At 38.8% G+C, this 13,415-nt stretch overlaps 1 protein-coding gene across 1 annotated transcript in view; it reads left to right on the top strand.

The window, feature by feature from the left end:
• The first annotated feature begins 1,159 nt into the window (after window positions 1-1,159).
• TNFRSF11B (TNF receptor superfamily member 11b) overlaps window positions 1,160-13,415 on the top strand; it is a 28,309-nt gene continuing 16,053 nt past the window's right edge. Inside the window, exon 1 of the mRNA XM_032760324.2 lies at window positions 1,160-1,325. Coding sequence (XP_032616215.1) covers window positions 1,215-1,325 — 111 coding nt within the window. The 5' untranslated portion in view covers window positions 1,160-1,214. The remainder of the gene's footprint in view (window positions 1,326-13,415) is intronic.

Below are 13,415 nucleotides of genomic sequence, written 5' to 3'. Positions count from 1 at the left end.
AGTCCCTTGGAAGGGGCAGATGCTCTGATCCCGGCGGGCCATCCTTGCTCCCCGGGGGTCCCCTCTCCTGATTCTTCACCTTCCTTTCCTCGAATCTGGTGAAAGGCAGTATTCTCCCTTTTCAGGAGACACATAACTTGAACACTCGGCCCTGATGGGGAAGCAGCTCTGCAGGGACTTTTTCAGCCATCCGTAAACAGTTTCAGTGGCAACCCGCGAGCTATAATCCATGAATGAGACTACACTTTACAAGTCATCAAGTCTAACTTCCAGACCAGGGAATTGATGGGGGTGACAGCGAACCCTAGAGCAAAGTGCCAAACTTCTGTCAATAGCATGAGGCTAGTGGAAAGACCTCGAGGAGGCAACTCCAGAAGTTCAACGCGTAGGAAGCTCCGATACCAATAGCCCTTTGATGATGATGGTGTTGGTGAAGGAAATAGTGCTCCGCAATGTTATCCCTGCCCCAGGCAGTCCAATTTTCATTCTGCAGATTCTCTCTGGCTCTAACCACCCCAGATAACAAGGAGTGAATGCGGAATAGCACGGGCTTCAGGGCCAGACATGAGTTAGAAAAATTCCTACTACATGGCTTATGTAAACTTGAAGATGAATGATTGCGGACTCCCCGAACAGGGCTCAGACAATGCCATGCATAAAGAGGGGCCCTGTAATTTGAGGTTTCAGAACCCGAAGTGAAGGGGTCAGGCAGCCGGGTACGGCGGAAACTCACAGCTTTCGCCCAGCGAGAGGACAAAGGTCTGGGACACACTCCAGCTGCGTCCGGATCTTGGCTGAATTGGACTCTCAGGGTGGAGGAGACACAAGCACAGCAGCTGCCCAGCGTGTGCCCAGCCCTCCCACCGCTGGTCCGGGCTGCCAGGAGGCTGGCCGCTGGCGGGAAGGGGCCGGGAAACCTCAGAGCCCCGCGGAGACAGCAGCAGCCTTGTTCCTCAGCCCGGTGGCTTTTTTTTTCCCCTGCTCTCCCAGGGGCCAGACACCACCGCCCCACCCCTCACGCCCCACCTCCCTGGGGGATCCTTTCCACCCCAGCCCTGAAAGCGTTAACCCTGGAGCTTTCTGCACCCCCCCCCCCCGACCGCTCCCGCCCAAGCTTCCTAAAAAAGAAAGGTGCAAAGTTTGGTCCAGGATAGAAAAATGACTGATCAAAGGCAGGCGATACTTCCTGTTGCCGGGACGCTATATATAACGTGATGAGCGCACGGGCTGCGGAGACGCACCGGAGCGCTCGCCCAGCCGCCGCCTCCAAACGCCTGAGGTTTCCGGGGACCACAATGAACAAGTTGCTGTGCTGCGCGCTCGTGGTAAGTCCCTGGGCCAGCCGACGGGTGCCCGGCGCCTGGAGAGGCTGCTGCCACCTGGTCTCCCGACCTCCCAGCGGACCAGCGGGGAGAAGGCTCCACTCGCTCCCTCCCAGGAGAGGCTTGGGGTTAGGCTGGAGCAGGAAACCGCTTTCAAGTTATGCCATGCTTCCCCTAGGGTGTCCTTTTACGCTGCAAAGTTTCTGCTGACTTTATGGAAGACAGCGAGAGAGAGGGAGAGAGACAGAGAGAGAGAGAGAAACTTTTTGTTTGAGAGTTTTAGTCATTAACCTTCTGTCTTCATCTCAGAATATTAACGCCCTCACGTAGTCCACACTATCTTTGCTTAATGAACTTGAACTTTTATTATTAGTGGCAAAGAAGTGGTCCCTTAGATTCAGAGTAAGTTGGAAGAAGACGTTAGTCTTCTTAAAACCATTATAATGAGAATATAATTTGGATACATTGAATATGACATGATAGATTTTTCTAATGCAAATATTATGGGAAATTCTGAAAAATTAGGAGAAAAGATCTCTCACACACACTTACACTTCTTAACTGTCCAATTTAATGTTTTAATAAAATTTTATTGTTAAAATTATTTCACTTCTCAACTTCAATATACTGTGGAGAATATTGGCAGTATGTTATGTTCTAAAACATATCTAAATAATTGAAGTTCACTAAATAGGGCTAAAAGTTGTTTTTAAAATGTCATTTGGAAAAGAAAGGAATCTCTGTGACTTAGTTTTTTTTTTTTTTTTTTTTAAAGCTTAGGTTTTGATCAAGTTAATAAGATTTGCATGTAGGTTTTTCTATGACCAATGACTTATTTTCTCTATGTCACTAGAGTGTAGAGTACATCAAGATATGAATCAGACATTTATGCAAGGCTAGGAAAAGCCATATTTAAGCCACATATGTGTTTTGGATGTGTTTGAGTAAATGTTTGAATTTCAACCTCCAACCCACAAATAATGAATAGAAGGCTAGGTAGTCTTCCACTTAGTTCCTAGGATACAGAAACATAAATAAGTAAATAAATAGTAAAGACACTAAAGAACAGGTAAGTTGGATAGGAATCTACCCATAAGTATGTTAAATGTTAAAATATATATGTATGTATGTATGTATGTATGTGTGTATGTTTGTGTATAACTTCATTGCTAGAGATACTATGGAGAGCTTTAAAAAAGTGAACCTTTATTAAAATATAACACATAGAGAATTGTGCAAGTCATAAGTGCCTAATGCAGTTTTTCTAAGTGAGCACTTGTGAGCTAGCACACGGATCAAGAAATATATTATCGGCACCTCAGGAGCTCCCATCACTACTATGTCCATGGCCAGAACAATCAGTATTCTGATCTGAACACCATAGATGAATTTTGCTTGTATTTGAACTTTCTATAAATGGAATTCATTCAATTTTTTGCATTTGACTTCTTTCACTCAAAGTTCTGTTATGAGATTCATCTCTACTGTAGGATATATAATAATTTGTCCATTTTCATTGCTGTATGGTATTCCATTGTATGGACACACCACAATTGATTTAATCATCCTAGTTATGGGCTAGTATAAATAACCCTGCTGTTAATATGGGGACATTTTTATTCTTCCTAGCCCTTTTTATTTTGTCAAAGATTTAATTAATAATAAACATACTAGCAATGAGCTAAATTTCAGGATTTCCACTAAATAATATACGTTTCTACTTAGAAGTATCCATAAATGATAAATAGTAAAATATTTTGTATATGCGGTCTGTACAGGAAGATAGACAAACGTGTAGATAATACTAATTTTAGACGATACAGCATTATCAGAAGAGAAGACTTTGTATGTGTCTTGAACACAGTAAATATATAGGAAGAATTTTCCTTCCCCTTTCTTTAGTTTCTGAGACTTACTTTATTTTGGAAATGATTGCAAATGGACACTTTGTATTTGCACAGAGTCCAGATGCCCTTTTGTAAAACCAAGGTGCCATTGTAGGAACTAGAAGCACCACAGATATTTATTTCTTTATAATGGGCATTCCACTAGCACTAGGCATCAGGACAGTGTGAAAAGCAAGATGGCCACTATTCCTTTCACCATGGACCCACAGTCTAATGGAGAAAGCAGATATTGGGCAAGTAATTGTGTATATAGAGTTGCAAAAAAGAAACTACTGGGTGACTTAGGAATATAAAAGATTCTGCCCTATAGCACTTTATAAGGGAAGTTACTAGTGCAGTGTTATGTGGACCAAAAATCAAATACCAGTACCACAACTTACCTGAGAAATGACTGTGGCCAAGTTACTTCTTGAGTTTTGGTTTTGTCTTCTATAAAATGATAATAATGATATGCATATATCTAAGATGCCCACATAAAATTTCTGCTTCATATCAACACTAGCTCCTAGCATGATGTTCACAGATAACTAACTTTAGGACAATCTAGAGCCAAGCGAATTATGTAAACGAAGTGCTGATGATACTCAGAGGAGGGAGAGATGGCCATCTACTGTCATCCTGGAGGAGGGGTATGACATTTCATTGTTGGAGATTTAAAATCAGGCATCTTAGACCAAAGAAGTGAGAGAAGGCAAGATTGTGTAGCAAAATAGAATTCTAGGTTCTTTTTGTGAGCGCAGAGGATATGCTGGGAGGCAAGCAGAGAAGGAGGTAGGGATGGGATGTTGTCATTAGTACTAATGTCATAGACGTGGACTTTCTGGAATGTTCCTTAATGCAATTAAGCAGAGGCCTGCTCTGCTTCACTCAGGCTTAGGTTTTAACTGATGGCTGAAACTTCCCATCATATAGTATCGGAACCATCCATTGAACTTCTCAAAGCTAAGTTCTGAATTCATGTTAACATACTAGGAGTTGGGGTGGAAAAGTGGGCAGGGAGGGGTAGATTTATTTTTTTCTCAGGAAAAATGTCTGGTCTGTTTTCCTGTAGGATAATGCCTTTGGGGGCTTTTGGTTGTTTTATTGTTATTTTGGTTTCCTCTCCCTCCCCCAGTGGTTTTTTTGTTGTTGTTTGTTTGTTTTTTTGTTTGTTTTAAGTGAATGAATACTCTGAAGTTTCTAGGAAAATCTGACATACCCTCAATCCAAAACAGTCCTGATCCCTGTCCATAGCAACGTTCCTGGCCCGGGTCACCTAGCAACCTCCAGCACAATTTCTAATTTCAATCTAGTTTCAAATTTTACTTCGTAAACTGAAACTACAGCTGTGAAATTCCATTGATTGGGGAAGTAAGCGTTCTGCACCAGATGGTTTATCCGGTTAGTTCTAGAAGGAGAGCTATGGCAGTGCTGATCAAAAGGAACTAAACACACACTCAGGTATTTTTGCTCTCCTAGCGACTAACTTGCCTGCTGGGTTTTACTCTTGGCAACCCTCAGCCCCCCACTGCTGGCATGTTCCCTTTGTGTGAAAGCTTTTTGTAAAAAGCATTATTTTCCCTAGCAACTGATTAACTGATAGCATTTCCTTTAGTTTGAGTTTCTCCTTTGCAGCGAAAAAAAAAAGATTGAGGAATATATTGAAGGGAAACAGTGATCTTACAAAAATTTATGTTTGCATTAAAGCCTTGACTGATGATGTCTAGCTGCTCCTTATGTTGCTACGATGGAGCAGAGATGCCAAAATTATCAGGATATTTGTATGGTTTACCCTGTAGGGCAGTAGTTCTCAATTATATCAGATTTCTTTCATGCACTTTTACAATAAATCCTTTGAAACAACCTCCTTGCTCTCCTGAAATGAAATTCAGAGGGCATATATTTTACCTACACATATAATTTTTAAAAATCAATATACTGGCATAACTATACTATAAAGGAGTAATAGAAAGAAAGTAATTTATAATAAAATAGGCTTCACTAGAAGACTTAAAGAAGTAGGGATGTGCTGGCATCTTTTTGTAAAATTGCCATAAACACACCACTAGGAATAAAGACTGGGGAACATGTGTAATATTGGTGACTCAAAAACATGGTCAGCATTGGCTTTGGTGCTATGATTTTCTGAAATGGTGAACAAATGTTGCTAGAGTTTTAAACAGAACAAATTTTAATAATCTTCTATCAAATTTTATCTTGTTAAATTCCTGAAAATTAAGTATGTGTAACAATTATGCAAAAAGCACTTTGTGTGTATATAAAATGGAGTTCCGATCTGGACTCAGATAATAGATTTTTTTACTTAGATTTCTTCTATCAGTGGTCAATAGGACATGAATGTGTGTGGGATGTGGGATTATTCTTTATTGTTCAGGATGTCCAGCAGCATACAGTCATTATGACCAGAGAAATATCCCCGCAGATTCCTAGAACTTCTCCTAAGGGATAGCACCACCTCTGTGGCAAAGTATGGGCTCTTTGCAACACAGATTTTCATCTTGTTCCTTTGTAGCCCCAAGGTCTCCATAGTGCATGACAATAAGGTGTGTTTCCTGAGTTAAAGGAGCTATAAAGAGATTTGCTAGGGTGTTGGATAGTCTACTGGCAATTTCCATGGATGTTCCAACAGAATTTAGCTTACTGCCAGATAGTTCACTTCTAATGTTGGCTTTGATCTCTTTGAAAAGATACACATAACACCCTACCCACCTGACCAATATTTTAAATACATTTATACATTCCTACTGTAAAGGTTCATGTCAATATCTTCACGAAAGCCCATTCTTAAGCAAGTAACAAAAATGTACCAGATTCATATATTGATATTTGGAGTGCAATCTAAGCCTGGCTGGACCAGTTTTCTGGCCTTCCCGTCCAGTTGGGACTGTGTGCTATCTACTGAGTAGAGAATACAGGTATACACAGCTATTGAGTGGGGAACAAATGATGGTGGGTTTGGACATCAAGTGTTCATTTTTGGTTTGATAAATTTTATATGTTTGTAACATGTCTCAGTAGAGATGTCAAGTAGGCATTTAGATATAAAATATTTCAGAATGCAGGAGAAGCCTGGGCTGGAGATTTAAAAAAAAAAAATGTGTCTCAACAGCTTAGAGAAGATTTTTGGAGCCATAGAGAAGGATGACTTCACATGCCAAGAGAGAAGAGTGTGAAGCCGCCCCCAGAGCACAGTTCTGATATCGATAGTCTGGTAAACAAAATGCAAATATGAACAGCAGTAGCAGCCATGTTTAGAAAAGAAAACAAAAATCAAAATAAAACTTAGCAACCCACAATAGCAGGAACTAGTGAATCGGAAATCCTAGGAACATCCGTAAACTATCTACGCGAGAAGAAAGAGTGAGGTATGGCCAACTTGAAATAGATACAAGGACGGTGTTTTTATGTGACATGTAATTAGTTTTTGGAACTCACTACCACAGAATATTTTGGGGTAACTAGCATAGAAAGTCTAAAAAAAGAATCCTTTTAGACAGTTGTAAGGGATAAGAATAGTGTTACAACACATTAGCTAAGAAACTGAGTGGTACCCACTCTCTCTCACATTTACCTGGCCTCTCTAAATGAATGTTCCGAGGCTAGGACAGTCTACAGACACACTAAAATGATTCCTTCCAGCTACAAGTTGGCATAATTTCCAAGGTGCTTGAGTTTTTTTTCACCCCAATTTCTCAGAAGCACCTGAATCAGCCACACCGTAAATGGATAGAGGATGCAAGAGGAAATGAAATGTCATTTCTAAAGCCCTTCCAAAAAAAGTAATGTGCTGATAATGGCTTTGATTTACCACTTTATTGTTGTGATGTTTTAAAAAATTCACCTCTCTAGATCTATAGTCTTAATACCTATTAAAATATTTAATTTCCTTGAAGCCATGATCTTTAAAAATAAAATGGATAGCTTTAAGATTTTTTACTCCAATTCAGACTGGACCTTTTCTATAACAGCCTCTTCAATAATCACCAATAAAATAGGAAAATAGGTGTCAAGATGAATTTAGATTCAAGACAAGACGGTGACTCATCTATGCTTTGTGGCTGCCTTTAGTAAATCCAGTTCTCTTCTCTGGTCTTTGATCCAGAAACCTCAGTTCTCTTGCCATGTAATACTACTTTCTTGTTCAAAAAAAAATGATTTCTTTTATTCTTAGAAATATGAATATCAGCACTCTATTCCTTAAAAAATTCTCTTGACCATCAATTTGCATCAATTTCACCACCACCATCATCACCAAAAAATGTAATTTAACAATTCAGTTGTGGGTCATGGTGACAATACTTTTGCAATGGCAATGGTGAGAGGCAAGAGTTTCTCATTCTGAGACACATTCTTCTTGCCTTTAGCCAACATGCATAGAAGTTATGAGTGTGTGTATTTTTCATATTTCATTTAGTTAAAAGCCAGGTTCCAAAGTTCTCAGTTCTATTTAGTCTCTGAGCTCCAATGGGTGACATCACTTCTATGTGTCTTATTTCCAGCATCTCTAAAATAGAGGTTAGAATAGGTCATATGTCGAAGGTCTGATGTAGTTTAAAGATTTTGCCATCTGAATTAAACACACAGACACACACATACGATTGTGCATTATTTCCTGCTCAAAACATGGAAATATCAGACTTGTCTATAAAAAACATTATAGGAATGTTTTAAAATATTCTATTTTGTTGCCTTTGTCAAAGTTTATTCTGCCCCGTTGGTTCATGTATAAGAAATTCTATTTAAATCAGTGAGACCACAAGATGAAGCAGCTTTTGAAATGTTACCTAACTTTAGGTAGTATGACTTATATATTTTAGAGTCAAAAATTATTCTTGTAAGCCAAAAAAGATCTTCCCATTCTGAGACACATTCTTCTTGTCTTTAGCCAGTATGCATAGAAGTTATGAATGTGCGCATTTTTCATATCCCATTTAGTTAAAAGCCAGGTTCAAGACATCCCCTCAGGACTTACTGAAGAGATATAATTATGGTCACTTGCAGTCTCCTTAGATGCATTGAGTGGAATTTTCTTTGAATTTGTATTCACAAGGAAGTACTTGACAACTGCACACCGTTCTTTGGAATAAATGTCAAACCTTCAGGCAGAATAAGCATGATAATGGGTAGGTTGGCATGACCATTAACAACTACACTTGAATAATACACCAGGCTGATAGACAGAGACCTCTGCACCCACGCTCTGTTTCCTGTCTCTTCTTTTAATATCCAGTAAAAAATGTAAAAAAAAAAAAATAAAACTAGATTGTGCTAAAATAAATGCCAATAGAAAGCATGAGCAATGTTTATGAGGATGATGTACTTGTTAGTGCTCTTTGCCAGTTGTTCCCAGTTCTTCTGCCTTCCAGAAGCTTGGTGGGATTGTGTATCCTAGCCTCCTGGTGAGGATGGGGTCGGGGAGAATGTGAATAGTTCTGGCCAGTAACTCATGAGTTAAAATGATGTAAGTCACTTCCAAATTAGAGCACTTAATAGTTGATGTATACAGCCCTACCAAAGTTGTTTGTTTTTTCCCTTTTCCTCCTTGACAGCAAATCAGCAATATTTCAGGTATTGGTTGCTATGTCATCCTATGTCCTGGACAGAGGACAATGGTAAGAGTCTTCAGCAGACCAACTAGGGACTTTACTATGTCTGAGAAATAAACCTTTGTTGTTTTTAAGCCAGTGAGATGGTTGAAGTTGTTTATTGGCATGACATAAGACCCAACCAGCCTTGACTTATTCAGTAGCCAAATCCCAGTTATATCTGATCATTGAGGGTAAGCAACTGCAAAGAACATTTACAAACCCCAAAAGACTAAATCTGTGATTTTAGATTCTCCAAATCCTTCTTCATCAAAGCTACTGTTAGAAGGATTCATGAAGAAGGATCTCTTCTGTCTTCTGCTGCTGAAAATTTGAAAATTCAAAATGTACATTACATAAAGGGTTAGCTGGGCTGCAAAGTGGGAATGTCAACAGACACTTAACAGTAGACTCCAAATCAAACACCCTATTATGTGACAGTAACCAAACAGGGATCATGCTTTTCATTGCTTCCAGTTGACCCTTCCTTTGTAGAAGTTCAGTTATCTTCATCTACAACTTTTACCCATTTAAGCCAAACCAAAAGGAGGAAGCCAAAAAATAGAAAGACGCTAATCATTTTTAGAATAGGTACTGTAGTTGGACCTTACATACCATATGTCACTTAATTTTCACAAAAAGCTTATGATGCAGAGATTAGTATCTCTATCTCAGAGATAAGGAAATTGAGGTTCAGAGAAGTTAGGTAACTTTCCCTAATGTTATCCAGCTGAGAAATTTTTCTCTCTATACTAGTATATATCTATTAGCTGAGTCCAGTGAAAAATACCCATTAATCAGAGGAAACACTCTGTGGATACCCTGAACCCAGAGTTTTCCACAGGGGTTAAGAATGCCCAGGATGGGGCTCATGAGGGTCAAATCCTTGGGTGAAGTGATTTCAGTATATTTCTCATCCTTTTTTCAGCTCCTCCTTCACCTTCAGGTGTTTACCATAATTCTTTTCTTTTGCAATTAAATGCTCTTGCCTTAGTGGATATGAGCCCAGATTCCCTAGGTAACAGAACATAAAACAAAAAACTTTCTGTTTTAGTACCTTTTAGAAAGTGCTATCCTGGGGATGCAGGAATAAGTGTATGATGAGTAACATAGAAAAGGAAGAAGAACAAATTCAAGGGAGCAAATTACTGAGAAGCTGTTGCTTAGTATAAATTACAACTGATTACTCAATCTCATAGGACTATCTTCCAGAGAGGTTGTGTAAAGTACTGTATTTTAGGACAAGAGAGGAAGGGAGAAGCAGTTATTCACCAGAATGAGAAGATAGGTGGATGGATGGATGAATAGGTGGGTGGGTGGACAGACGGATGGTCAAATAGGTAGGTAGGTAGGTAGATGGATAGATAGTAAATCATATTGAATTTTGTATTGTAGTTGATCATGTATGTGTCTATCTTCTTCATAACTGCAAGCTCCCAGAGGGAAAAGTCAGTTGTTAAAGGCTTAGGTTCAGACAGGATAGGATTTAAATCCCAGCTTGAATGTGTGCTAGCTCTGACACCTTTGAAAAGTCACTCAACTTCTTTGAGATTCGGTTTCTTTATATGTAAAACAGGGATAATCATATCTCATTAGAGATGGTTGCAGGGGATGGATGATAATAGCATGTGAACAAAGGGCTGAGTATAGAGCCCACTATATAATAATATAGTATACTAAGCTATTATTATTTGCCATATCACCCAGGGCTTCCAATATGATGTTTCACACATCATAGACATGCAGTCAATATCTACAGGTTTAGCTTGAATTCTGTTTTAGTCCATTTCTTCTAGTTTCTGTTCCATTTCATCACTGCATGGCTTTTTGTATCTAACTTTCATCAGCTGTCCATTGTCATATATTGATTGGGCTTCAATACAGGTCATTAATAACCAAAAGGATTCCTAAGGTAATGTGAGCAATGCATTACCTTCAAAGAAAAGCAACTGTAGAAATAAAATGGAATTTAAAAATTGATGTTCAAACTTTGACACAGGGTGAGGGACATCACACACCGGGGGCCTGTCATGGGGTGGGGGGAGGGGGAAGGGATAGCATTAGGAGATATACCTAATGTAAATGACGAGTTAACAGGTGCAGCACACCAACATGGCACATGTATACATATGTAACAAACTTGCACGTTGTGCACATGTACCCTAGAACTTAAAGTATAATAAAAAAACTGATGTTCAAAAATATCAACATACAAAAATATCTTTCCAATTCTGGGCCAGAATGCCAGGGATTGTAGCTGGAAGACCCTGAGGTAGTGGTGCGACCCTTGTGTTTGTCAGGTGGGCCTGAATGAGATAATTACAGTGAAAAATTCAGCCATCCCTGCTGTTGAATTGGCTTTCAAACTTGATGCTAATTCTCAAATTTGATGACTAACAGAGGTGCAAAGGAAGAAACACTAAGATCTGTGAGTCAAAATATGTGCGATTTCTGTATATCTTCTTCGGAAAATTTTAAGCATTTCCCTGCACTACAAGTTCTCTTTTCTCAGAGATTTTGTTTTTTTTTTTGGATTTTTTTGCCTTCATTTGTTAATCTGTCAAATATTAATTGTCTATAAAATTCCCCTGAAGAAGCAAAAAACATCATAAGCAAATTCAACCTAACATTTATGATTGATTCCAAACAGAAACAAGGTATTGCTCATTAATTTAAAAGCCATCAGACAACTAAAGGAAGCTTCTGAAGGGAACAAAAATTACACTGAAAGTTAAATTTTACCTGAATACAATTCTTCAGCCTCAAGGGAAGCAAAATTGTGTGGAATTTGGCCCAGTGACTCATCTAATAAATCATAATTGTTTGTGCTTCTTTTCCCCGGTTCGCCTAGGAAAGCGGCTGGAAGCAAATCAGGTCTGTATAGATGAACAGATTTAATTCATTTGCCCTTCCTGCCTTACCTAGAGACATAATCCTTGGCCAAACTGGCTATTGTGAAAACTATTAAGCAGTGGTAGACTCTCAGGTGGGGAACTGGCAGCAGTAGATAAACCTCTCCCATGAATTGTCTGATCTTTTCACACATTCACCTTTAAAATGGAAGTTAAGAACAAATGGAACAGTACATACAAAACACTATGTGAGATGAAAGATGCTTTAAAAAATCTCTTCCTTTAGGCAACTTCTGTCATCACTATCATTTTACAGATGAGAAAACTGCAGGCTTTGTGCTTCTCCTTGCAAATGTATCCTTTACATGGTGAATATTTATTTGTATCTGTATAATTCCAATGATCCTAATGATACATAATCAATATGTCTATTGATTTGAAAAGTTAGATATATTGAATATTTGCCATGTGTAAGACACCATGCTAAGCATTTAAGAAATATGGAGACAAATTATTTTCTAGCTGAGTTTTCTAAACAAAGTCATGGAATTACCTTGAATCATTTGTTCTACACCAAGAAAATGATGCCAATTGGGAAGATACTGAAACTAATTTTATCAACAAGTCCAAGGTGCTTTTCTTCTGGAGACAAGAACAGGGTAGATAATGAACTTACGGCACAATTTAGGTGTATTACTTCATGCAGAACAAGAACCTTCAAAATGTCTCTAGAAATGAGCCTGATTTGGAATGTCTTCTACTTCCTACTTCCTGTGTAATTAGTATGTGTAATAAGTCTCATGATAGTCTGACCCTTATTTCTTACCAAGTTTGTGTCCCTTCATTGATTTGAAATATAATAATTGTATTGAGGTTGGTAAAAATAAGGCTTATTCTCATTGTAGAGGTGAGATCATGGTTACTAAGTAGTGGTGGAGCTCAATTTGGAATTGTGGTATGCATATTCTAAATGCAGGTTTCCCAGCTGAAAGTGCTTTTATTTATTGATCAAATTGCCACGCTGTACACTTTTCAGAACTTACCCATTTAGCACACTTTTTTAAAAAAATACTTTAAGTTCTAGGGTGCATGTGCACAATGTGCAGGTTTGGTACATAGGTATACATGTGCCATGTTGGTTTGCTGCACCCATCAACTCATCATTTACATTAGGTATTTCTCCTAATGCTATCCCTCCCTCAGCCCCCTATCCCCCAACAGGCCCCAGTGTGTGATGTTCCCCGCCCTGTGTCCAAGTGATCTCATTGTTCAATTCCCACCTGTGAGTGAGAACATGCGGTGTTTGGTTTTCTGTCCTTGTGATAGTTTGCTGAGAATGATGGTTTCCAGCTTCATCCATGTCCCTTCAAAGGACATGAACTTATCCTTTTTATGGCTGCATAGTATTCCATAGTGTATATACATTTAGCACCCTTTTTAAAATTCTCTGTGTTATCTTTTTTTTTTAATCCTTCGCTTTTTCATCCTACCTCACCAAATGTTTATAAGTCTCAAGGGTTAACACTTTTGTCCTTTTTGGCTTGTATACAATTTCCTTGGGTAATGTTACTCCAGTCTCTCTGCTTCTAGAGCAATTTATGTGCTCATAACCATGAAAGCTGTGTCTTCAGCTGCTTTTCTGTCCTGAGTTCTCAATACATACTTTTCATTGTCTACCAGACATCATCACTTGAGTCTCATATAGAAGGCCAATAGATGTTCCAAACCAAATTCATTCTCTTTCTCCAG

This window comes from Hylobates moloch, unplaced genomic scaffold (assembly GCF_009828535.3).
Source record: "Hylobates moloch isolate HMO894 unplaced genomic scaffold, HMol_V3 SCAFFOLD_9, whole genome shotgun sequence".
Classification (NCBI taxonomy): Eukaryota; Metazoa; Chordata; class Mammalia; order Primates; family Hylobatidae; genus Hylobates; species Hylobates moloch.
This window is presented reverse-complemented; position numbering and strand designations above follow the sequence as displayed.